Source organism: Entelurus aequoreus, linkage group LG04, assembly GCF_033978785.1.
Source record: "Entelurus aequoreus isolate RoL-2023_Sb linkage group LG04, RoL_Eaeq_v1.1, whole genome shotgun sequence".
Taxonomy (NCBI): Eukaryota; Metazoa; Chordata; class Actinopteri; order Syngnathiformes; family Syngnathidae; genus Entelurus; species Entelurus aequoreus.
In genome coordinates, this window is record NC_084734.1 from 47,774,658 (window position 1) to 47,801,229 (window position 26,572).

The 26,572-nt window shown below is 42.5% G+C and overlaps 1 protein-coding gene across 3 annotated transcripts in view; it reads right to left on the bottom strand.

Annotated features, from left to right (window-relative positions):
• Positions 1-26,572, bottom strand: part of hivep2a (HIVEP zinc finger 2a) — a 141,789-nt gene that overhangs the window by 20,260 nt on the left and 94,957 nt on the right. For all 3 annotated transcript variants that reach the window (XM_062045033.1, XM_062045034.1, XM_062045032.1), the window contains 5 exons: positions 4,067-4,115; positions 2,788-3,987; positions 679-2,534; positions 317-580; positions 53-221 (listed from right to left, as the gene is read on the bottom strand). In XM_062045033.1, coding sequence (XP_061901017.1) covers positions 53-221; positions 317-580; positions 679-2,534; positions 2,788-3,784 — 3,286 coding nt within the window. In that variant the 5' untranslated portion in view covers positions 3,785-3,987; positions 4,067-4,115. The remainder of the gene's footprint in view (positions 1-52; positions 222-316; positions 581-678; positions 2,535-2,787; positions 3,988-4,066; positions 4,116-26,572) is intronic.

A 26,572-nucleotide genomic window follows, 5' to 3' on the forward strand; every position in this document is an offset into this window, starting at 1 on the left:
ATGATGACTAAAGTTTTAAAACAAACATCTCAGGTCTGTTTACAAAACTTACCACCAACAGAGTTGCCAACTCTCTTGGTTCTACCAGCTGCGTCGCTGATGCTATGTGCTGGCCCTATCAGGGAAGGCCACACCCTTTGCTCAACGCTCTCCTGTTTTATTGACAGCTCAGATACTGCCTGTTCCTGGGTGACTGCCTCTGGATATACGCTCAGTGAAGCCTGTATGAGTTGATGAGTTAGTGACATGTTTTTAAGATTTCAAGCAATAACTGAGTAACTAGTCAAGGGTCACACAAAAAAATCCCCCGTTCTACCTGTCGGACAAGATAGCCACGGCGGCGTTCCTTTAAGCCGGAGCCACTGGTGTAGAGCTCTCCCTGTCTGGAGGGTGACAAGCTTCCATAATCGAAGGACTTGCTGCGCATTTCTGGCAAGTCCGAAGGAAGAGAGTATGGCGTCTGTTCCGACGAGGACCTGCGCATCTCCCTCTGTTGTTGTTGGATGGAATGACCACTGCCGGGCACTGTCAGGAACTCAGATGGTTTACCTCCCCCCACCGAGGCACAGTCCTCCTGGGTCTTAATCACACAAATATCACACGTTTCAAATCACAACATTAAAATATAATGGTTTGGTGCATTTTGGATCAGTGGAAGTGGATAAGGGGAAAATGTACCTGTTTGGTGGGTGACACCGACTTGAGACCTTCGTCCCTGTCAAAAGATATAGAGAAGGAAGAGGAGTGGGACAAATTGCTCTCCTGACTTGGACTGCGAGACAGGCTGGTACAAGTGGACTCAAAGCTGGATTCCCCAGACGAGTGGTCTATGTCAGCAAGACGCAATCTCTTCTTCTTTGGCGGCAGCTTTTCTGAAGGCATTTGTGCCAGAGTGTCGCTCCTTTGTGGCAGCTGGAATTCTTCTACGTGGGGCTGATGCTTCTGCTGATCCCTGGCCATCGAAGCTTCTGCATCTTTCTCGTCCGTCACCCTGATCTCGGGAACTTGGATGTTGGGTTGACGGACAAGTTTGTGCGGGATGTGATAAGGCTGCCTGGGTGAAGCTGCTGCTGATGAAGACGAGAAGGAAGCCAAGTCACTGTCACTCTGCGGCTGCTGATCCATGCTCTCTGTCCTCAGCAGGGCCGACTCTGGACTCAAAGCATCTTCAAAAATGTCAGAGTCAGACTGTTCAGAATACTGGCTAGATGGGGCTGAGGGATGATATCCTGACTGCTCGAAGGACTCTGACTTCTCAAAGGAATTTGGCCGACTGACAGAGTTGGTGTGCTGGATGACTGATATGACGTTTCCAGCTGCCTTCCTGCATTCAGCGTCAGTGAATAAAGCTATGTCCTCTGAGCACATGCTAGCACAGGTATCAAAGCTGTCTGACTGGCTATGAGCACTGTGAAGAGAGCCCTTCCCTGTTGGGGTGGCTCTGGAGCCGTCAAAACTGCTGTAGTCTCCGGATATCTCGACTGAGCCACTGCAACTACTGTCACAGTGACCAGGACTGTCTTCTTCATCCCCAACACTCGTCTCTTTCCTCCTCTTTCTGGTGGCTATATCAGACATGCTTACTTTAGTGCCATACGCAGTATAGGCATAATGTTCTGGGACTGCAGGACTGCGCTCATTGATCTTTTTAGCGAGGGATGAAGTGAAGTTCTTGGGCATGTGTCCACAGCCCTCAGCATCTCCTATGTGTGCTTCGTGGGCTGAAAGTTCAATTGCAGCCTGTCTTCGGAGTCGACGCAGTCCAGGTGGGTAAAACACATCATCCGATGTCATCATCTCATCAAAGGAATGGCTGCCTCGTATTCCTGGAGGAAGGCTGAGGTTTGGAGGAGATGATGTCGGCATGGAGTTGCTCCTGATTAGGTGCCCGGAATCTGATGGAGGCTCTAGAAGTCCTGTACTGCTCTGACTCGGGCCAGTAGGATAATGTTTAGAATCTCCAGACATCCCGATGTCCCCCCTCAAACAGATATGATCCTCAGAGATCTTTCCCAAGTCCAGAACTACACCTGGTTGTTTGAGGCTAGCCAGGCTTCTAACGTCTGCCCCAGCCATTGTCACATTGATAGACTCCCTTGATCTGGAGTTGGGGCGGTAATACCAGGTCCGCCCAAACATAATCTCCTCATATGTTTTAACGTTTGTATTTGGAGGGCTGATCTGTTGCTCAGCACTCTCAGATCGTGAAAAGTAGCCTGAGTCTGTGCTGCCTTTGCTGTGAGGACTGAGGAGGTTCAATGACTGGGAGGCAGCAGAGTCAGAATCCTGGCCTTTTTTGTCATGCAGTCTAAGGGCCAAACTTGGCTTGACTGAGTGGGAATCGTCCAGTGAACGTCCTCTTCTCCCAGCCAGAGACGTCATCATGGCATGGGAACCTTTAATGTCCTGGAAAGGCAGGCACTCCATCCCTGTGGACGGGACGCCTCCAGACTTGGGAACAATAAGGATAGGCACTTTAATGGAGCCCACAAACTGATCTTCAGCTGAGTCTGCATAGGCTGGCTCTGCACCACCTAGCCACAAATACAAGGAGGACATGGTGCACATGTAAGAGCACTGGTGTGACGTAACCAATAAAACCAAGTCCTAGTTCTATGTGTGGGAATGCCCATGTGCACAACCTGAATCTAAGGACACATTTTTTATATCAAATGAGATGCGACACCGATTACTAATGCGTTTTTTTTGTTTACAAATGCAAGCAGGAAGTTGCAAACGAAGTATGTCATAATATTTTATTTCTTTAAGAGACAAACAACATTTTACCTGTAGTCTTGTCAACTTCAAAGCAGATCTGTGTGGTGGATCCGTCTTTGTCCATCAGCATGGTGGACCCTTCCACAACTTCTTCGTCTGTGTCGGTGCTCTGTTCTCCATCAGAGTGGACCTCCGGCTCACCCACTGGCGATGCCTGATCCATATCCCTGCTGCGGGACATGACAAGGTCTGAAAAGGGAACAAGTCCGGCTTTGATGGCGTGAGCGTGGGACTTGCGGTGTTTGTAAAGGTTGCTCTTGGTTTTGAAAGAAAAGCCACAGGGAACACAAGGGTACGGCCTTTCGCCCGTGTGGGAGCGGATGTGCTTCTTCAGGACGCTAGGTTTGGCGCAGGCACGGCCACAGTAGTAACAAATATACTTTCCGGGTTTTTTGGCCTTCAGCTCTTTTTTTCCGTAGACCTCTTCTCCTGGCGCCGATCCTGACTGTAAGTATGTTCTGAAAGAGCTAGGTAAACTGGGAGATTTTTGCCGGGGGAACCTCTCTGCCCTTGCCCCAGCTCCATGAGATTGAGTGTGTCCTGGGTGTCCTATGGGGTACATATCATCTGAAGGCAGCTGACCCACAAAGGGCCAAGCGTGTGGCTCTAGTCCTGGTTGAGGTTTGGCTCCCGAGAGAAAGCGCTCAGTCTGGGGATGTTGAGGGTAAGGCTGGCCCAGCTGGTAGGAGTAGCCCCCTGGAAAGCCCTGTGCAAAGGACCCTTGGCGATCTTGAGATAGTTGGCCTCCGACTGCACTAATGGCAGAGGGTCCAGATTGCACTGTCCCAGAATTCCCTGTGATTGAGTACTTGTGTTGGGGAGCTGATACTGTGTTGGCGCCGCACGGCAAACTCTCGCAGTGTTGTGCCCCAGGATCAGCAAAAGTGCTTTGTTTGGCAGTCGCAGAAGGCTCAGATGCCCATTTTCTTTGCAGAGGGGTCTTCTCTGTGACCATGTCCTTTCTTGGGCATTTCTGCTCATCAGCAGCCGACTTGCGAGCTTCCATTGGGGAGAAGCGTGAAGGGGCAGCAGACGGGAGATGGGAGGACGACTCCTAGAGGTTTACCAAGTCCTAAATCTACCAGCCATGCTAACCAAACATCTGACGCCTGCCATTGCTGAAAGACTCTGCTTGGAGATAGAAAAGGTCAGATGTTTCCTTTTCCCATGTTGTCTTTTTTTTTTACTTTATTTCATTTGAAGGTTGATCTGGGCGGGGAAGAACAAGAAGAAATGTGAAATTGTGGAAATAATTTAAAAGCTATAGCTAGTTGGTTTCAATACTAACTTGTTTGATGTGCTTGTAGATCTTTTGTGGCTTCAATGCTTACTGGCACCTGCAATAAACAAAACAAGATATTTAGTTTACAAATCTTCCTGATGACAACAGTATGTCACCTCACAAAGACTCATTATGTTGTCAAGAACCACTTTGCAAACGTTGGCGTCTCTGCCTCGTTATTTTTTTGAGCATCCATCTGTGCTTTTGCCTGTTCCGCCACTTCCCCCGCCCACACGCCTCCTTCTCTAACTCCCTCCCTCCACTCAATGACTCATTGGTGCACAGCATACCCACGCTGTTCCTAAAAAGACACAAAGGTTGGTATAAATAGCACGGCGGAAGTGACGCTGACGTGTCATCATGTCTGTGGGCGGCCAAAAAGGCAAAAATCAGCCCTTCCAGCACATTCACCTCCTCACTTTTTTATGCTAAAAGGTAGGACTGACGTGTACACACACACATACATACATACACAACCACCGGTACAGCTGGAAAAAGTAAATAAAAAAAGGATACAAGATATATCTTTAGTGGTGTTTCTAATATATAAACACAATCGTGTTGTTCACTTCGTGGTGTACTAATAAAGTGTCCAGAGTGTTGTGTTTGGATGTAGCTTTCTAATAACTGCACCAAAATGTGACAAGCACACACAGACACACACCTGCTGAAGCTGCGTTTTAGTTTTGTTCTCACTCTCTCTCTCACACACACACACACACACACACACACACACACACACACACACACACACACACACACACACACACACACACACACACACACACACACACACACACACACACACACACACACACACACACACACATACACACACACACACACACACACACACACACACGCACACATGAACAAACAGTGTTGGTGACGTGAGCGTCTGAGGGACCAACGCAGGCTCTAAAATAGCACTTAGTGAAAACATACTGTATACTTCAAAGCAGGAATGTAAACTTTGGATCGTTTTGTGTTTCTTTTTTGACGCGCACACACACACACACACACACACACACACACACACACACACACACACACACACACACACACACACACACACACACACACACACACACACACACACACACACACACACACACACACACACACACACACACACAAACACAGCAGTAAGATGGGTCATACAAACCCTGTTTCCATATGAGTTGGGAAATTGTGTTAGATGTGAATATAAACGGAATACAATGATTTGCAAATCATTTTCAACCCATTTTCAGTTGAATATGCTACAAAGACAACATATTTGATGTTCAAACTGATAAACTTTTTTTTTTTGTGCAAATAATCATTAACTTTAGAATTTGATGCCAGCAACACGTGACAAAGAAGTTGGGAAAGGTGGCCATTAATACTGATGAAGTTGAGGAATGCTCATCAAACACTTATTTGGAACATCCCACAGGTGAACAGGCAAATTGGGAACAGGTGGGTGCCATGATTGGGTATAAAAGTAGATTCCATGAAATGCTCAGTCATTCACAAACAAGGATGGGGCGAGGGTCACCACTTTGTCAACAAATGCGTGAGCAAATTGTTGAACAGTTTAAGAAAAACCTTTCTCAACCATCTATTGCAAGGAATTTAGGGATTTCACCATCTACGGTCCGTAATATCATCAAAGGGTTCAGAGAATCTGGAGAAATCACTGCACGTAAGCAGCTAAGCCCGTGACCTTCGATCCCTCAGGCTGTACTGCATCAACAAGCGACATCAGTGTGTAAAGGTTATCACCGCATGGGCTCAGGAACACTTCAGAAACCCACTGTCAGTAACTACAGTTGGTCGCTACATCTGTAAGTGCAAGTTAAAACTCTCCTATGCAAGGCGAAAACCGTTTATCAACAACACCCAGAAGCGCCGTCGGCTTCGCTGGGCCTGAGCTCATCTAATATGGACTGATACAAAGTGGAAAAGTGTTTTGTGGTCTGACGAGTCCACATTTCAAATTGTTTTTGGAAACTGTGGTCCTCCGGATCAAAGAGGAAAAGAACCATCCGGATTGTTATAGGCGCAAAGTTGAAAAGCCAGCATCTGTGATGGTATGGGGGTGTATTAGTGCCCAAGACATGGGTAACTTACACATCTGTGAAGGCGCCATTAACGCTGAAAGGTACATACAGGTTTTGGAGCAACATATGTTGCCATCCAAGCAACGTTACCATGGACGCCCCTGCTTATGGGTTGAAAAGGATTTGCAAATCATTGTATTCTGTTTATATTTACATCCAACACAATTTCCCAACTCATATAGAAACAGGGTTTGTAATTGATGTGTGTTTGTGTGTTGATGGTGATGACAAAAAAGTAACATATGGGCTTGATGGAGGCGTCACATGGCATCTGAGTGACCTAAAAGGCTTCCTCCACACTGACAAAAGGTAGAACCTGTTGTGTGTGCATGTCTGGAGGTGTGCACTAAGCACTGTAGGTCTCCATGCAGCAGCAGATGCACCAACAAGCTATTTTAACCACTTCCTCTTTTAGCCCCATCAACTTCCTGTTTAAGTACCATACAATTTCCCTTGTGGATCATTAAAGTTTGTCAATGTTTAAGTCTATACTAGGCTACTGAACTTGTTATGTCATAAAGTGCAAGTACTGCTGCATTCTGAACGCTGAAATACAAACCCCGTTTCCACATGAATTGGGAAATTGTGTTAGATGTAAATATAAACAGAATACAATGATTTGCAAATCCTTTTCAACCCATATTCAATTGAATGCACTCCAAACAGAAGATATTTGATGTTCAAACTCATAAAATTTTTTTTTTTTTGCAAATAATAATTATAATAGAATTTCATGGCTGCAACACGTGCCAAAGTAGTTGGGAAAGGGCATGTTCACCACTGTGTTACATTGCCTTTCCTTTTAACAATACTCAGTAAACGTTTGGGAACTGAGGAGACACATTTTTTAAGCTTCTCAGGTGGAATTCTTTCCCATTCTTGCTTGATGTACAGCTTAAGTTGTTCAACAGTCCGGGGGTCTCCGTTGTGGTATTTTAGGCTTCATAATGCGCCTCAATTTGAGACAGGTCTGGACAACAGGCAGGCCAGTCTAGTACCCGCACTCTTTTACTATGAAGCCACGTTGATGTAACACGTGGCTTGGCATAGTCTTGCTAAAATAAGCAGGGGCGTCCATGGTAACGTTGCTTGGATGGCAACATATGTTGCTCCAAAACCTGTATGTACCTTTCAGCATTAATGGCGCCTTCACAGATGTGTAAGTTACCCATGTCTTGGGCACTAATACACCCCCATACCATCACAGATGCTGGCTTTTCAACTTTGCGCCTATAACAATCCGGACGGTTCTTTTCCTCTTTGGTCCGGAGGACACGACGTCCACAGTTTCCAAAAACAATTTTAAATGTGGACTCGTCAGACCACAGAACACTTTTACACTTTGTATCAGTCCATCTTAGATGAGCTCAGGCCCAGCGAAGCCGACGGCGTTTCTGGGTGTTGTTGATAAACGGTTTTCGCCTTGCATAGGAGAGTTTTAACTTGCACTTACAGATGTAGCGACCAACTGTAGTTACTGACAGTGGGCTGCAACTAACGATTAATTTGATAATTGATTAATCTGTCGATTATTACTTCGATTAATCGATTAATAATGGGATAAAAGAGACAAACTACATTTCTATCCTTTCTAGTATTTTATTGAAAAAAAACAGCATACTGGCACCATACTTATTTTGATTATTGTTTCTCAGCTGTTTGTAAATGTTGCAGTTTATAAATAAAGGTTTATAAAAAAATAAATAAAAAAATAATTTTTTTAAAAAAAAGCCTCTGCGCATGCGCATAGCATAGATCCAACGAATCGATGACTAAATTAATCGGCAACTATTTTTATAATCGATTTTAATAGATTTAATCGATTAGTTGTTGCAGCCCTAGTTACGATACGATTCACTAACAATACTTAGGATATGGATTAGGATTTGATGCCATTCGATGCGGATGGAAACTTTGCATGGTGAAAAAAAAAATGGATCATGTATCATGCCAGAATAATGTTGTGTGTTTATTTTTTAAATAGACATACAAAACAGGCGGTTCATGTATTAATTATGAGCAAATAGTAGAACTATACTAATATTTTCAAGGCATTGCAATCCATAAACTTTAAGAAAAGATTTAAACAAAACACGTTTGGAAAAGCTACTAGGTATTTACTGTTGTTTGCTCAGGTAAAAAACAATAAAATACAGAGAAAAGCAAGCTGTGCATCAAGCAGAGGTGGTATAACACCACAGTAACACAAGTGCAAGATAAAATTAAGTGCCACCATGTAAATTAAACAGCAGCTTTAGTGCACAGCAAACACTTATCCTATCATGGCTGCTTATATTTGATTAGTAAACAAATGCATGACGTAAGACAGACTATACTCTGTCACTTCCTTCTCTCGATTCACTTTGAATGCGTACCTCTTAAGTGGCAACACGGAAATCTTCTGCTACGTCTTTCTCTGGCGAAGCAGGTGTGTTGTGAAGTGTTCGATGCAAGTTACAATGCATACTGCCACAGTTACATTGTAATTTGTTTATGAGCGAGGACAAACACAAAGCGCCAAATCCACATTTGTGACAGACTTTCTACAAATAAACAGATGGAAACACTAGATAATCAGTCGTTCTTTCTGCGCTGATTCAATGCTCACACGTTGAGAATTGACGTGGCTTGCGAAGAAAAAAAAGACGTACATTATTAAGTACTGAAAATACTGAAAAAAGCTGGTATTGGTGTAATTTTTGCGTGTTGGTATCGACTTTGTATCTAAGTATCGATACTTTTGACAACCCTAATATATACACATTTAATAGAAAAAGGGGGGTAAAATTTCAGCATCGTCCTGTTACATAATTTTTTGGGGGAGGATATATATAAGTATTTTGTTATTTATAAATGCCATGCAGCTAAATTATTATTATACCCTATTTGCACTTGCTTTTCAATGTGCCAAAGACAAAAAGGAAGCTCAAAGATGACCGTGCTGTTGTAGCCCCAAAACAGTGGAATTATTTAGCTTTGAATATCAGAGAGGCCTTGTCACTGTCTGTTTTTAAATAATCTTTTTTCTTTGGCCATTGACACTTTTTAAGTTGTTAATTTTAATTACATTTTTACTCGTGTATTATTTTATTTGGTTTTAGCTTCGTTTTTTTATTGAAACCATTTGTTTTTATTGCAGTTTATTTCAGGTATTCTTTATATCCACATTTGTATGTCTTAATGTTATTTTAGGTGTTTTTTTTAGCTGTGTCTTTGTCTTAGTTTCTGTTCCTTCTATTTTGTATTTTAGTAATTCTTATGTACAGCACTTTGGTAAACAAAGCTGGATTGCATTTGCAAATTCTATGCTAAAAACTCACTCCTGTCACTTTTAGTCCTGTTATATTCAATCCTGTTGCTCAAATGAGTCATCTTCATCTTAGAAAGCTTGCAAAACTATAAAATCAAGTCAACATTTTGAGCTTTTGCATACATGTGATATCAAATTTATAGTTGGAAAAAGACAAAATCGTAAAGACCGGGTGGAATGGCCTATGATGTCATATTTTCTTGTCTCTGACTGTTTGCAGCAGATTTATTTACAGAAATATGTTGACGTAATTAAAGAGCTGAATGGTGTCAGAGTGCAGCCTGAATGACAGTTAAATACAGCTTGATACATACGCATACCCGTGCCTTCCATGTAGTGGGTAGGAGAGACATGGCTTCCGGTATCCTGTGTGTGTGTATGTGTGTGTGTGTGTGGGCTGACAAAAGGCTTGACAAGAACATCAAGTAGTAGGTAGGTCAGAACAGAAGGTAATGCTCAGTTTAAAAATAGTAACTTTCACACAAGCGTTTGTTTTCTTTCTGACTAAAATCATGAACATCAGCATCAGTTTGGTCTTTTCTCTGCATGAAGCACATTTGACATTAACATTGATGAGTTGTAGCGCAACAAAACAATAACCTTCTATTGGGGTACCAAAGGCACAGCGCTAGACACCGTACACTGCGTTGATGGTGGGAAGAGAATTGGAAGAAGACAAACAAAAAAAAGGACAGATGTCCAGTATGGATGTCACCATGTTATTTGTGTATCAGACTCTGCCTACACACAAAAGACAAATCAGCATTTACACTTTCAAATCTTCTATTGGACTACACAGAGAGCAAACCTCTACCAAGGTCCGACAATCCTAAACTTGACTTGTTTGATTGAAAAATCATAAGTTTTACTCCAAGCCTGTAAGTGGCAGTAATGCACACTACAAAGTTCAAACCGCCCTGCAAAATCTGTACCTTGATGTGGATTTTATTGCATTCTCTCTCAGTCCATGCATGAACCCCTCGGTATCGGTTACGACGTTGTTGCATAATTCTGCTGACGAGGTAGCTAACAATCATCTAAGTCGTGTCACCATTGCGACCATCACATTGCCGTGTACAGAGTCGTTGCACGACCTGCTGGTATCATCTCTGGATGACAATCAACGCGGTGTGTGATTTTACTCAGTGTGGAGCGTGTTTAACATGTTTTACTCTGGCCTTTCAGGAAGTGGGACACGGACCTGCATGCGCACACAAGGACAGAAACATACTGGAAGCGATCGGTTACTTCCTGCCAGAGGTGTGGACTCGAGTCACATGACTTGGACTCGAGTCAGACTCGAGTCATGAATTTGATGACTTTAGACTCGACTTGACAAAATGTAAAGAGACTTGCAACTGGACTTGGACTTTAACATCAATGACTTGTGACTTCACTTGGACTTGAGCCTTTTGACTTGACATGACTTGCTACATTCCCCAAAACCCAACGATTAAAAAGTTATTCAAGAGCGCTGCGTATCTTTCATTGTGTGTGTGTCAGCGTGTGTGCTGCCTGTCAGTACAACATCCAATCAAATTAGATCCACGTTGTTTTCGTCCCACAGCATTCATCCAATCAAATTGCAGGACAACCAACGAAGAATAGCCCTCAAACAACGCGCCAGGGAGGAAAAATGACGGCAAATATAGTTTCGTTCGGGTATTAAAACTACGACTTGGTCAACAAAAAACGAATTGCAGCAACTTCCAACTTCGTTCGACATTTGAAGTTGCACACAGAACGGTAAGTTTTGAATGTAAGCTAACGTTTATTGGCTAAGTAACATAACTTTTATTTGCTGTGTAGTTAAATCAGTGAGGCTGTAAACTCACTGCTAACGTTATAACCATAAAAATCTTATAAGGGTACGCAGCATCGAGCGCTACTGCCTACTGGCGCTGACGAGACGCGGGGCCACCATCTTGGAGTGGTGATCCGCTCCACTCAGTGCAATTCATTTGGCAGGAGCAATGAACTGTCAGCGCATTTAATTCATTTTACCTCACTGAATACCACTGATTTTCACGCATTTTTTTGTCATACGTGTAGCTATGATAAAAGACAGATGTTTTATTATTCATAGTTTGCTTAACAGTAATAGAATATTCGTATATGCTATAAGTCAGTGGTACCCAACCACCGGGCTCTGCCCGTTACCGGTCCGTGGATCGATTGGTCCACATAGGCCGCACAAGAAATAAAATAAATAAATAAATAAATAGATTGTTTTTTTGTTTTTTTTAAATTAAATCATTCTGTTATTAATATTTCTGGTTCCTACATTATACATCAATATAGATCAATACAGTCTGCAGGCATACAGTCCGTAAGCACACATGATTGTATTTTTTTATGACAAAAAAAATATATAAAAAAAAGTTACAAAAAGGTTGGGGACCACTGCTATAAGTGACCAGACATCCCAGATCAAAACTGGGAATATAATCCCAGAGAAGGGGGAAAAAAACGGTCAGCTATTTTTAAATTCAAGAAACTCAGTGGCCTAGTGGTTAGAGTGTCCGCCCTGAGATCGGTAGGTTCTGAGTTCAAACCCCGGCTGAGTCATACCAAAGACTATAAGAAATGGACCCATTACCTCCCTGCTTGGCACTCAGCATCAAGGGTTGGAATTGGGGTTTAAATCACCAAAAATGATTCCCGGGCGCAGCCACCGCTGCTGCCCACTGCTCCCCTCACCTCCCAGGGGGTGAACAAGGGGATGGGTCAAATGCAGAGGACAAATTTCACCACACCGAGTGTGTGTGACAATCATTGGTACTTTAACTTAACTTAAACAATATGATTAGGTTATATAAACATGCGTATATTCTACATAAACAATGTATGAATACATTAGATATCTATATACAGTATCTTAGGGACCTATAGACTGTATCTCTGTTGCTGCAGCAGCAGAGAGTTTATTCTGTCTTGACACATTTTATTTTTTATGTATGTCGCTTTGGATAAAAGCGTCTGCCAAATACTTAAACATAAACATATATAAACACCTGAAAGTCTTTATATCAGCTAAAACCACCAATTTGTTTCACTGGATTCAAAATAAAACCAAATTCTGTCTTACCTAACAATGTTAGTATTTGAATATTGTTACTTGAAGACTTATTCCTGGTTACAATTATACTGTTAAGAAAGTATTGTCTTATACTTTGCCTAAAATGAGAACACTTCATGATCAGTGGCGGCTGGTGAATTTTGTTTTAGGTGGGGCTGAAAGTTTGTAAACCAAACCCCTGTAGGGCGTCATCCTCCCCCAGAAGATTTCTTTGTGATTTTCACATACAAATATTGAAGATCTTTGCTCCTTCTCAAGTCTGTGGTAATATTATTTTCACAAAATACAACCAATAGTACGTTAATGTTAAATCTTACTTGTGAAAAGTAATCCCCCGATTCCGATTTTCAACAGTCCGCTCATTTGAGCAGGACTTCTTTGTTTTCTACCTGTCAACTGTCAGTTTAGGCTGCTCATCACCACTTCAAGATGGCAGCCAAATTTCTCACGTCACAGCAGCCAATGCTGCATCTACTTATAAGATGTCTATGGTCGTCATTGCAAAGACGCAAACTGTTGCGTCCACTGCAGTTCGCTACCTTATTCATACTTTTTGTCAAGTGATTTTTTTTTAAGCAGGGTTGCATGAGGTACCTATACATAATGTTACGTTAGTCAATGTATCAGCCCTTTGAGACACTTGTGATTTACGGCTATATAAATAAACATTGATTGATTGATTGATTGATGTATCACACACAGTAACGTAACGTTAGACGGCAGTCAGTAGAACCGCATATTTTAGCCACCTATAAAAAGACAAACAGTCAAATAAAGGTCAGTTAAAATGTATACTATATTAAGAATATGTGTACATATTGCATAGGACCCTGACATCTAAAAAGTACAACTCTGTTCATTGTTATGTTCATGTATTTGTTATGTTTTTCATGTGAATGCACACATAAACACACATACAGTATGAGATGAGATCAATGAGATAAGGTAAGAACAGGATAGAAACTGCTGTGGAACTAGTTACAATGCAATATGCCATGGAAATACAATGTTAACACTTTTGTGCAAATAAGTACAGTTGCACTTGTTTTTTCAAATGTGTTTATTCTGTAAAGGAATGAGTTAAATGTTTAAAATGGCGTTATTTTTTATATTCAGTAACTCAGTTACCGTTACTACATGATGCATTACTGCGTTATTATACGTTATTTTTTATGTAGTATCAGCTAGAAACAGAAGATCTGAGTGTGTTTTATTACAGCGCTGGAGTGACGTGCTTCTGATTCTTCCTCTGCTCCCTGTGTGTGTGTGTGTCTGGGTGTGGGAAGGGGAGAGGAGGGAGGTGCGCAATACAACGTAAACCGTTGGCCAACCAAAGAGTAACCACAGAACACTATACGACTATACGGTACACGGGTATAGTGTTCTGTGGTTACTTTTTGGTTGGCCAAGCAAACGTGATGACAGGCTGTCCTCACTCAGGTCTGCACGGACCTGGAGGGGGCGTGCCTTAAGTCCGGCTGGAAATCGGGAGAAATTGGGGAGAATGGTTGTCCCGGGGAGAGGCACTGAAATTCGGGAGGGTTGGCAAGTATGAGCTATTCTCACTTCTTTTCTTTTGTCGAGCACAAAGAAAAGAACATTTTAATTAAATGTAAGTTGTGTCTTGGATCAAAGATCCCATCTACTGCCCAAAACAACAACTCAAATCTGCCTGGTTAAGCTTTGTGTATGTCACGTGTGCCTTCCTTAGGTGAAGCCAGGTTTACATCTATGTTGTTGATTGATTGATTGATTGATTGAAACTTGTATTAGTAGATTGCACAGTACAGTACATATTCCGTACAATTGACCGCTAAATGGTAACACCCCAATAAGTTTTTCAACTTGTTTAAGTCGGGGTCCACTTAAATTGATTCATGATACAGATATATACTATCACATATATACTAACATCATAATACAGTCATCACACAAGATAATCATCAGAGTATATACATTGAATTATTTACATTATTTACAATCCGGGTTGTGGGATATGGAGGGGGGGGGGTAGTTTTGGTTGGTATCAACACTTCAGTCATCAACAATCAGCATCAACAATTGCATCATCAGAGAAATGGACATTGGAACAGTGTAGGACTGACTTGGTAGGATATGTACAGCAAGTAGTGGACACAGAGAGAGAGATCAGAAAGTATAAGAAAAAGTGTCTACATTTGATTATTTACAATCCGAAGAGGTATTATGTGGAAGGGGGGTTGGGGGGGTGTTAGTTTAGGGTAGGAGGATAGAGATGCCCTTTATTTTACACCTGTTGGGAGTGCATTCCATATTGATGTGGCATAGAAAGAGAAGAAGTTAAGACCTTTGTTAGTTCGGAATCTGTATTTAACGTGGTTAGTGTTAGTGTTATTATGCTGTTTGTTACTTATGTATGTTATGTTGCAGCTATTTAAAATAGTTTTGTCAATTTGTTCTGGCCTGAAATAAATTGGCCCTTTGAAACATATCTTTGTCTTTGTGTGTTGTATGTAGACCACATTGCTTAGCAGAGTTCAGTGATGCAAATGCATGTCAAGTTGATCAACGCATTGTATTATTCTCCAGTACAATAACAGTATTGAAATGAAGGCTAAAAGGGCATTAATGGGAGCTTAAAAAAAAAAGTAGAAGAAGGGACTAAATAGTTACTTTTCACAGTAACGCATTACTTTTTGGTGTAAGTAACTGAGTTACTAACTGAGTTACTTTGGAAATAAAGTAACTAGTAACTGTACCTAGTTACTGGTTTTCAGTAACTAACCCAACACTGGTAATAAATAATAAAATAAAAATGATAATATTAGTTAGATTTCTCTAAAAATTCTCAGAAACTGCATGGTTTCTTCAGTCTTCTATATCTGCTGTATTCTGATTCAAACGTCTTTACTAACAGTTCTTTAACCTCAATGGGTTCTTGTGAACTTGAATGGAACATTGAAGAACATGAACTCTTCTTCTGAACAAAGCTTTTCTTGCCTACTCCTGCTGCTAGAGACCTGGCAGCGCTTATTCTCACATAGCTTAGCCACATTAGGCTTGAGGGAGGAAGCATTTTCGACCCTCAGTATGGCTTGAAGATAATCATCAGTAAGGCTATGCCTACACTAAGCCAGATAACACCTAAATGAATGATTATTTAGCCTAAGCCCCGTTTCAGCCACACTAAACCAGCGTTTAAGGTTCCCCTCCTCGGACAAATTTTTACACGGGTAAGTCCGCCGTGTATTTCTTGAATCTCCGGCACTTAGCTTTGTATGGACTCATTGATCGTTTACAAGCTGAGTTCGGAGAGGAAGTGATGCCAGAAAGACCACGCCCACACAGGAAGTGACGCTAGAAAGACCGTGCCCCACACAGAAAGTGACATCAGAAAGAACGCGCCACAGCCAGCTTCACAACAAAGATGGAGGCGGATCATGCAGACATGCCCGTGTTTCTCCTTCTTGTACATGTACAGACGCTTTTGGAAATCACACATGAATACCTTAAGAGAAGGCAACGGTCGATTGCAGCTATTTCGGATACAACACATCTCAGACGGCAAGAGAACTTTCGAATGTCCGGGTCAGCTGTGATTCTACTTACCGAAAAACTTTGTCCCTTCCTCCCGTGGATGTGATACAGGCAGTGTGTGACTACAAATATTGCTTTATGGCCTGCATGGTCATCTAGTGTGCATTTGGACGACTGAAGGCACGCTTTGGTTCACTGCGACGCCCCATGGACATTAGCCAGACTGACCTACCATTCGTTGGTATGCTTGTTTTGTACTCCATAATTACTGTGAAGGCATGAAGGAGCCACTTAACGAGCAGTCCGTGTTTGCCGCCTTGGTGTACGGCCGCCATTTTCAGTCTCCAAGCACAGGCTGGATTGCAAAAATGGAAAATGAAGGTGAAGGCAAAAGAGTGAGGAGTGTCCTGACCAGATATTTAGATCCCTAGATTAATTGTTGTAATTGTTGTAAAATGTTCTTTATCGCATTGTGTACTCTCTCATGTCGATTAAAGATTTGATTCATGTATGATGGCTCAGGTGTGATTCAATACAATAGGGCCCCACAAAACACTGGATTCTAATTAATTGAAATACCAAAACACTGGATTTTGTTCAAAGGAGATACATTTTAATTTAAAAACTTGCACACAAAATACAGCAAACAAATGTAAAATGCACAGCAAACTATTTACAATATAGCTATTTTAAATAACAACATCACAGTGAAATAAAGTCATCTACTGGAGATCTTGGAGTAGATGGATGCTCAGGTGGATTTAAAAAAAAATAAATCAGCGCATGCATACTAGGTTGCGTTTCGCCAACGGATGGAGGAGAGCGGGGGTCTTAAACGGTGGCATTGTTGTGTGTGGACACGGATAAAGTTAGGTGGGATTTACCCTGAATTACCTTATCTGGCTTAGTGTAAACATGGCCTAATTCTGACCTGTACTTGGACTTATTGAAATTCAAGGTGGTGAAGAGCTTTTCGCACAAGTATGTCCTCCCCAAAAGGCTCATGGTCCGCGTGAACGCTCAGGGAAGCTGGGGATCAATTCTCCCAAAAATGGAACTTGGCTCTGAGGTCAGGGTTGCATCGCAGGTCAATGAGCTCCATTAAGGCACAGGAGCATCTTGCACATCAAAGGACAAGGGGTCCGCAAACATTTGAAATGCGGCTCTGTCTGTCTTGAAGTCTGCAAATCTGTGATAAAATTCCTCCTGTGGCTTCAAAATGGCACCAACATACTCCTGAAGTGAATTATAATAATATAGCGCTTTTCTCTAGTGACTTCAAGCACTTTACATAGTGAAACCCATTATCTAAGTTACATTTAAACCAGTGTGGGTGGCACTGGGAGCAAGTGGGTAATGTATTTGGACCAAGGACACAACGGCAGTGACTAGGATGGGAGAAGGAGGGATTGAACTTGGAACCCTCACGTTTTGTGGAGAATGCTCTCACGTTGTCATAGGCAGCAATGACGAGTTTCCCCTGGCCTTGTAACTTCTTGTTCAGTACATGAAGCTCATGTGTGGTAACAACAAGAAAACCTAATAAGTCCATGAGCCTTTTGGGATCACTTAACACAGGAACAACCACTCTATCCTTCTTCATGAAGGCTTTCTCTTCTGCATCTCAACTCCCCTCTGCTTGCATCAAGCCCGGTCGATGTCCAGCCCCCAAGAGCCAGTTACAGTACCCCAGTAGGTTCAATCAGATCCGCACACAACACTTTAAAGTGCTATTTATATAAAACTAGCGGGCCGCACTGACATTAAACGCAATTGGCCTGCGGGCCACGAGTCTGAGAACCATGTGCTAAGGGGACTACAGTAGAGAAGGTAGTGTAGTAACAATTGAAAGTGCCAAGAATAATCATGTAAGAGCACGGAAACGTGTGTTGCCTGTGGCTTCATCAAAATAACAACAATTATAAGTATTAAATAGCGTCCCGGCTGCAGGCGATCTGCAACTGGAGCTCGCTGTTTAAACAGGAAGTTTCCAGTGTGCAACTTTATAGGGGGAATATGGGGACGTGTGTGAGTATGCGTGTGTGAGACGCTAAAAAATAGCAATAATCAATAGTCAGTCCTACCATTTGAAAACCTATGAAAATAAAATATAAAGTATATTTTCATAAAACATAACAAAAACTACTATTAATAACTAATTCAGATAATAATTTAAATTAAAGTAAAATTAAAGTAGTGGCCACTAATTAATATTGAAGAATAATTGAAATATTTGCCAAATAAACCAACTTGTACATACCCCAGGATTTTTTTTTTCATTATTATAATTATTAGATGAGAAAACTTTAAAAAGTAATCTATTGTCTTCCGTTATATTTGATTTTAAAATAAATTAAGATTTCAGGTATAGAAAAAAACTAACAAATAGAAATTGGTTAAAGTGTCTTTGTCAACGATATTATAGTTCTTATTTAAAGCTTTAATTTCTACATATGCAGACTTGAATTGATGTTCCACGACTGATCAACAATCACTTTATACAGACATGCTCATACTTTCTCTTGTGTGGAATTAAACCATTTTGTCCGTGAATGTCTTCCTGGAGAAGAAAAACTAAATAGAACGCAGGAGGAAGAATCATCAAGAGTGTTAGGCTAGAAATAATAAGCTTGTTTTTAATGTTGTCCCATTAATAACAACAAGTATGACGATTAAAAAATATTGGACATTTGAAAGGATGGAATTCAGCCATTGAGCAAGGCACCTGCACGACATCAACACTGTGAGCGATTCCTGAAACCATTAAGAATCTTACGCAACTTTATGTGCAAAGAAGACTTAAACGGACTTAAAGTGCCTGCTGCCCCTACGCATGTGGCCATGTTACTGGTTTCATTTAGAGATGCCAATCACACCTGCGTCGCCATGGAGACGAACAAAAAGGAGACATTTTATTAAAACCAGAAGGCCAATCAAACTTAGGTAAGATCAATTAAATGATCTTCATCTCAACTCAGATCAGCACATGCACGCACACACACACACACACACACACACACACACACACACACACACACACACACACACACACACACACACACACACACACACACACACACACACACACACACACACACACACACACACACACACACACACACACACACACACACACACACGAGATGTGAGCCACATTGCAGGGGAAGTCTATTACATGACTAGAAATTTTTGTTAGAGAAATCTGTGTGTAGGCGGCGGCAGCACCAGCTGTATATTTGTGTGCGTGTGTGTATGTGTGTGTGTGTGTGTGTGTGTGTGTGTGTGTGTGTGTGTGTGTGTGTGTGTGTGTGTGTGTGTGTGGGCGGAGGAAGTAGTTGGCCTTCCAAGGTCATGGTTGTTGAATCGCTGCTATAAAATCTTTCTACCAACTTCCTATCGACTCAAAATATTCTTTAAAAAACTATAATATATCAGCAAAAATACTACAATACAAAAGGTGAGGAAGGGAGGATGCAACTTTACGAATTAAGATGCAGGACAAAGGGAAGCAAGCAAGGAAATAAGGATGCAGGAGACAGGAAAGCAGGACAGGAAATTAGGATACAAGAGACAGGGAAGCAGGGGAGGAAAAAATGATGCATGAGACAGAAAAGCAGGGGAGGAAATAAGGATGCAGGAGACAGGAAAACAGGAGAGGAAATAAGGATGCAGGAGACAGGAAAGCAAAAAAAGGAATAGGGATGTAGGAGCCAGGGAAGAAATAAAGGAAATAAAGATGTAGGAGCCAGGGAAGCAAGAAATGAAATAAGGATATAGGAGACATGGAAGCAATAAAGGAAATAAGGATGTAGGAGCCAGGGAAGCAAGAAAGGAAATAAGGATGTAGGAGCGAGGGAAGCAATAAAGCAAATAAGGATGTAGCAGACAGGGAAGCAAGAAAGGAAATAAGGATGTAAGAGACATGGAAGCAATAAAGGAAATAAGGATGTAAGAGACATGGAAGCAAAAAAGGAAATAAGGATGTAAGAGACATGGAAACAATAAAGGAAATAAGGATGTAGCAGACAGGGAAGCAAAAAAGGAAATAAGGATGTAAGAGACATGGAAGCAATAAAGGAAATAAGGATGTAGCAGACAGGGAAGCAAGAAAGGAAATAAGGATGTAAGAGACATGGAAGCAATAAAGGAAATAAGGATGTAAGAGACATGGAAGCAATAAAGGAAATAAGGATGTAAGAGACATGGAAGCAAAAAAGGAAATAAGGATGTAAGAGACATGGAAGCAATAAAGGAAATAAGGATGTAGTAGACAGGGAAGCAAAAAAGGAAATAAGGATGTAAGAGACATGGAAGCAATAAAGGAAATAAAGATGTAGCAGACAGGGAAGCAAGAAAGGAAATAAGGATGTAAGAGACATGGAAGCAATAAAGGAAATAAGGATGTAAGAGACATGGAAGCAAAAAAGGAAATAAGGATGTAAGAGACATGGAAGCAATAAAGGAAATAAGGATGTAGCAGACAGGGAAGCATGTGAGGAAATAAGGATGTAGGAGACAGGGAAGCAAGCAAGTAAATAAGGATGAAAGAGACAGAGAAGCATGGGAGGAAATAAGGATGCAGGAGACAGGGTAGTATGGGAGGAAATAAGGATGAAGGAGATAAGGAAGCAAGAAAGGAAATGAGGACGTAGGAGACAGGGAATCAAGAAAATTAATAAAGATGCAACAGACAGGGAAGCAGGTTAGGAAATAAAGAAGACAGGAAAGAAGGGGAAGAACACACATCACACACACACACACACACACACACACACACACACACACACACACACACACACACACACACACACACACACACACACACACACACACACACACACACACACACACACACACACACACACACACACACACACACACACACACAAGACTTGTGGTCGCCGGCAACACAAAGTGACACAGCATTAATTGAGAGTGCCAAAAAATTCCATGTTCCACAGCCTTGTACAGTAAATGTAATGTAAATACAGTACAGCAGCTGTCGGAGCAGCGTGTTACCATTTATGAGAGAAAATGAGGAAAGGAGGAGGCAAGTTTAGGAGGGAAAAACAGACGTCCTGTTGGTGTAAATTGCCAGTGGAAAAGACAAGAAGGCAGTCATATTTTCCACAAAACTGCTGGGCCAGCCTTGAAACTATTACTGTGTGTGTGTGTGTGTGCATGTGTGTGTGTGTGTGTGTGTGTGTATGCGTGTGCGTGTGTGTAAGTTCATTAGATTTTCCACAACAGTTTGCAGAATCGTGCAGGAACCATGATGGACACATAAAAGGGTGTGCTTGTTTAGTTGATGGACACTGCTGGCTTGGGTGGAGTTTGACCTAACCTAGTATTCTTTGATGAAGAAAAGTCCACTGTGTTGTGGAGCGCTTTTTCACGAGAGAACGAACAAAGGAGACACAAACTAAGTGTTAAGAATTCCCCATGTTATCTACGTTTCAGATACTTTATTTTGAAGCATTTCATGACAGTGTCACTTCCACTTCCTTCCTGTAGGGGTCACTTCCGCTTCCCTTTTGACGTGTGTTAATGTGTGCTGACTTGTTTTCTCTGCTACGTTTAATCGGTGCTCTAGTCTTTGACGATGTGAGTATGTTGATTATTATATAAGACTAATTTAGTTTATTAATAAACATCACTGTGTTTGTGTAACATTTAGGGGTGTTTTAATAATATTATTGAAGATGTGTTGTCGGAATGCTATGAGCTAACATCTCCCTGTTAAGGATAGCATTGCTGCTGCTAATGTGGCTAGCTCATATGCCATTGTGGAAATGCAATATATTATGTCTGTAGTATTTTACTTTGAGCATATATATAGGCATATATATATATATTGTTGTTTATTTAAATGACATAAATGTTGATGGGTGTTTGCTTGTGGTTTACAGATACTAACTAACTAACTAAATGAACCTACACCAATATGCACCATTAAAGTTGGAGGAGTCCAAATGATGACTGTGTGTTCTCTGACCGGAACCCCAACGTGGTCAATATCCGAAAAAACTAGTCGCAGAGTTTAATACTCAACCAAGGTCCTTCGAGCCGGATATAATTGGCTACAATGGAAATGTCATCAGAGGATGAATCTGCGTCTCCATTCCATCCTGATGTACGAGGCCGATCGGTGAGGGAACGCCGCACCCCAAAACATCTTGAAGACTACTTTCTTGCCTATAATGTGCACCGACCTGCCCTTTCCTCCCCCCCTGCCGAGATGGAGGAGCAGAGAGGAGCAGCAGCCGCAGTGAACAGTAGCCAAGCAGATGCATTGCTTCAAATAGATGACCGAGTAACCTCACATCGTGCCACATCAGTCGACATGCTGAATGTTTCTTCACTCAGGAAACTAATGGAATCAGTATCAGTAAAGGAAAAGGAGGAGACAGACGAAATTACTCGACTTACTGCTAAACTCCGCCAATATGAGAGCAGACAACGGCGACGGCAACAGCTGATGGAACACATATCGTCCTTCCTTATGGAAGAAGAAATGGATGGAAATGACCTTCATACGGACACGGAGCCTTCACCAGCACAACCTCCTTCAGTGAGCGACAGTTGTGCTGCAATTTCCATTTCACATACCGTATTTTCCGCACCATAAGGCGCCCCGTGTTATTAGCCGCACGTTTAATGAACGGCATATTTCAAAACTTTGTTTACCTGTTAGCCGCCCCGTGCTATTAGCCGCACCTACGCTACGCTAAAGGGAATGTCAACAAAACAGTCAGATAGGTCAGTAAAACTTTAATAATATATTACAAACCAGCGTTCTAACAACTCTGTTCACTCCCAAAATGTAATGTGCAAATGTGCAATCACAAAAATAGTAACACTCAAAATAGTGCAGAGCAATAGCAACATCAATAACTCAACGTTGCTCATACGTTAGTGTCACACAACACACAAAATAAACATTTAAAGCTCACTTTCTGAAGTTATTACTCATCTACAAATCCCTCGAATTATTCTTCTTCGGTGTGCTTCACTTGTTTTTTGACACCATCTGTGATGTGGACGCGCATGCAGTCGTAGATCAACAAGAACGGCGCTGCGTGAAAAAAGTCACCCGGTGTCTTCGCGTAAACGTCTATCAACCACTCGCTCATCTTTTCTTCATCCATCCATCCCTTCGAGTTAGCTTTTATGATGACGCCGGCTGGAAAGTTCTCTTTTGGCAAGGTCTTCCTTTTGAATATCACCGTGGGTGGAAGTTTCTGGCCGTTAGCATGGCAAGCTAGAATCAACAGTAGGACGACTTCTCATTCCCTGTGGTGCGAATATTCACCGTACGTGCTCCCGTTGTATCCACAGTGCGGTTCACATGAATATCAAAAGTCAGTGGAACCTTGTACGCGTGTCTCTTAGTAGGAGACATTTTGTTGTCTTTACAGAAAAACAAATGAAATTAAATATCCGCGAGCTTCTTCTTCTCCGGGGGCGGGTGCTCACCTTGGCGGTTGCTTACAGTAGAAGAAGAAGCGCTTCCTCTTCTATGGGGCGGTTGCTTCCCGTAGAAGAAGAAGCGCTTCCTCTTTTACGGGGAAAAAAGATGGCGACTGTTTACCGTAGTTGCGAGACCTAAACCTTATGAAAATAAATATGAATATTAATCCATATATAAGGCGCACCGGGTTATTAGCCGCACTGTCTGCTTTTGACAAAAATTGTGGTTTTTAGGTGCGGCTTATGGTGCGGAAAATACGGTACTCCCTCACCTGAACCAGTAACAAAGCAACTGCACTTTGTAAAGCCTCCACTTGGGGGATGTATAACAGCAAGCATGCATTCAGTGTCAGGGAATGAAACTAATAAAGTGGACATTATTCCCGCAGCTGCACGTGAGAGAGCTGCTTCCCCACTTACATTAACACAAACATTCTCACCACAATGCCCAAGCTCCCCCTCCTCTGTTGCTTCATATAGAATGGTGTTGCCTGCTGTACATCAGGAACAACTCCCCAGTCAGGACACATTATTACTACAACTCAAGGGCCCTCCTCAGCACTGTAGCAAATCTGGAGAATGCATCCATCCAGCCGATCATCAACGCACTACAGCAACTTGTACACCTGCAGTTGCTTCTTACAACCCCCTGAATGTGCTCAGTCATCCCTTTCCACCTGCAATACCTGACGCTCACTCAGGTGCAAACGTAACTCATCACCTCCCCGGACTCACAGCAGTAACAACGCCTCAGTACCCATTATACACTTCACCACTAGAGGGTAGCATGCCCACAGTCTATCAGCCACAGATGCTGTCAAGTCACAATGTTCCCCCATTACCCACTATCTTGTCACAACGCTCAACATATGGTGTGTCACAACGCTCAACTTACGGGGTGCCACAACCTAAAATTCCAGATTTTACTGCAGATAGTGAAAGAGAGTTTGCTAACCTCAAGCTTGCTCTTTGTAACCTACTCGAACCCCATCCAGACTTAAGTGAGAATTATAAATATCATGTGCTACTTGAACATCTCAAGCTTCCCGAAGCACAAATGATAGGTCAGTCGTGCCGCCACCATCGATACCCATATACAGCCACCATGCAAGCTTTGCAGTTCCAGTATGGTCAGCCACATCAGTTTGCTCAAAGCGAAATAGCTGCCATTCTGACCTCCCCAGATATCAAGCCGACTGATGCCCGCACCTTTCAGAGCTTTGCTCTGCGAGTCCATCTCCTAGTAAGCATGCTGCTCGCCTTAGAGGGACCACAAGGCATGGAACTGAACTGCTGCTCACATGTCGATCGCCTACTTAGCAAGCTGCCAAAGTACCACAGAGATGGGTTCATCGAGCATCTACAGTTACAAGGCAAATTAAATGGCACAAGTCTGAACCCCTACAACCTGCAGGACCTAAATGGATGGCTTCAAGGTAAAGCACAACAGCAGCGCCTTTCCAGCAGATTGGTGCAACGCTATCAACAGGAGAAGCCCTCGGGGAGCGCAACAGAAAAAAGTCCCTTCAGGGTCAAAGGTCAAGCTACAACTGTATATCTTGGAGCAGTGCCAACACGACAGGGTGCCTCCACTAAGCACGCTCTTGCTGACACCAACAAAGCTAACAAAATGCATTGTCTCTTCTGCAATAGCAAGGAACACTATATTGGTCGCTGTCAACAGATCAGAAAACATTCTGCGGCGCACCTGGACAAATGGATAGTAGAAGAAGGACGATGCTGGAGATGTGCACGTGCTCATGCACCCGACGCGTGTACTCTCAAGAAGCCCTGCAGCGACTGCAATGGTATCCACCTCCAAGTTCTCCACAATGTAGCTCAACGGTATACTGAAGACACCCAGATGACTCCCACAGAGAGTCGTGTCTATTTGACTCCCAGCATCACCTCAAGTAGAGTGCTCCTGAAAGTTGTTCCTGTACTGCTGCATCATAATTCAAAATCAATGGAGACATTTGCTGTCTTAGATGATGGGGCTCAACGAACTATGATTTTACCTGACGCAGCACAACATCTACACTTGCATGGCCAACATGAAATCCTTGCCCTGCGCACCGTGCGCACAGACCTTACCCACCTCAAGGGTTTAACAGTTGACTTTGAGATTTCCCCTATAAAGAACCCAGGGAAACGTTACCAAGTGCAAGGTGTGTTTACTGCACAAGGTCTGGATCTGATGGAGCAGACCTACCCAGTTCAGAGACTTCAGAGGAAGTACACACATCTACGTGGGATTTCGTTGCAACCATTCTCCAATGCACGCCCCCTAGTGTTAATTGGGTCAAACAATGTGCACCTGATCACTGCCACGAAGCCAGTCCGCCAGGGAAATAATGGAGGACCCATAGCCATCCACACAGCACTTGGATGGACTTTACAAGGGGCGGAGGAAAGAACACAAGGACAGAGCTCAACACAATTGTGTCTCTTTACCTCACTTGCCACTCCCAATGACATCTTGTTTCGTAATGTGGAAAAGTTATGGCAACTTGATGTTTTGCCTTTCAGGAACGAAAAGATGGTTGTTCGCTCTCGTGAAGATCAGGAAGCAATCACCTTATTGGAGACAAGAACTCAGCGAGTCGACATAGAGGGTGTCCAGCGCTATGCAACACCCCTCCTAAGAAAGAAAGATATGCCTAAACTCAACAGTTCCATATCCACCGTTATGGCTCACTTGAGAAGCACAGAGAAAAGGCTCAAGAAAAATCCAGAGAAAGTCACTTCCTTTTCTGCTGAGATCGCTAAGTTCATTCAAGCAGGGTATGTCAAGAAGCTCTCGCATGAAGAGACGGAACAGTCCAATGAAGCGTGGTATCTTCCCTATCATCTCGTGTTCCACAATGAGAAGGCAAGACTTGTCTTCGACTGCTCGTTTCGACATCAGGGAGTGTCTGTGAACGACCAACTCCTCCCTGGGCCTACCCTGGGACCATCCTTGCTAGGTGTTCTTCTTCGGTTCAGACAGCACCAGGTAGCTGTGAGTGGAGATATCCGAGCAATGTTTCATC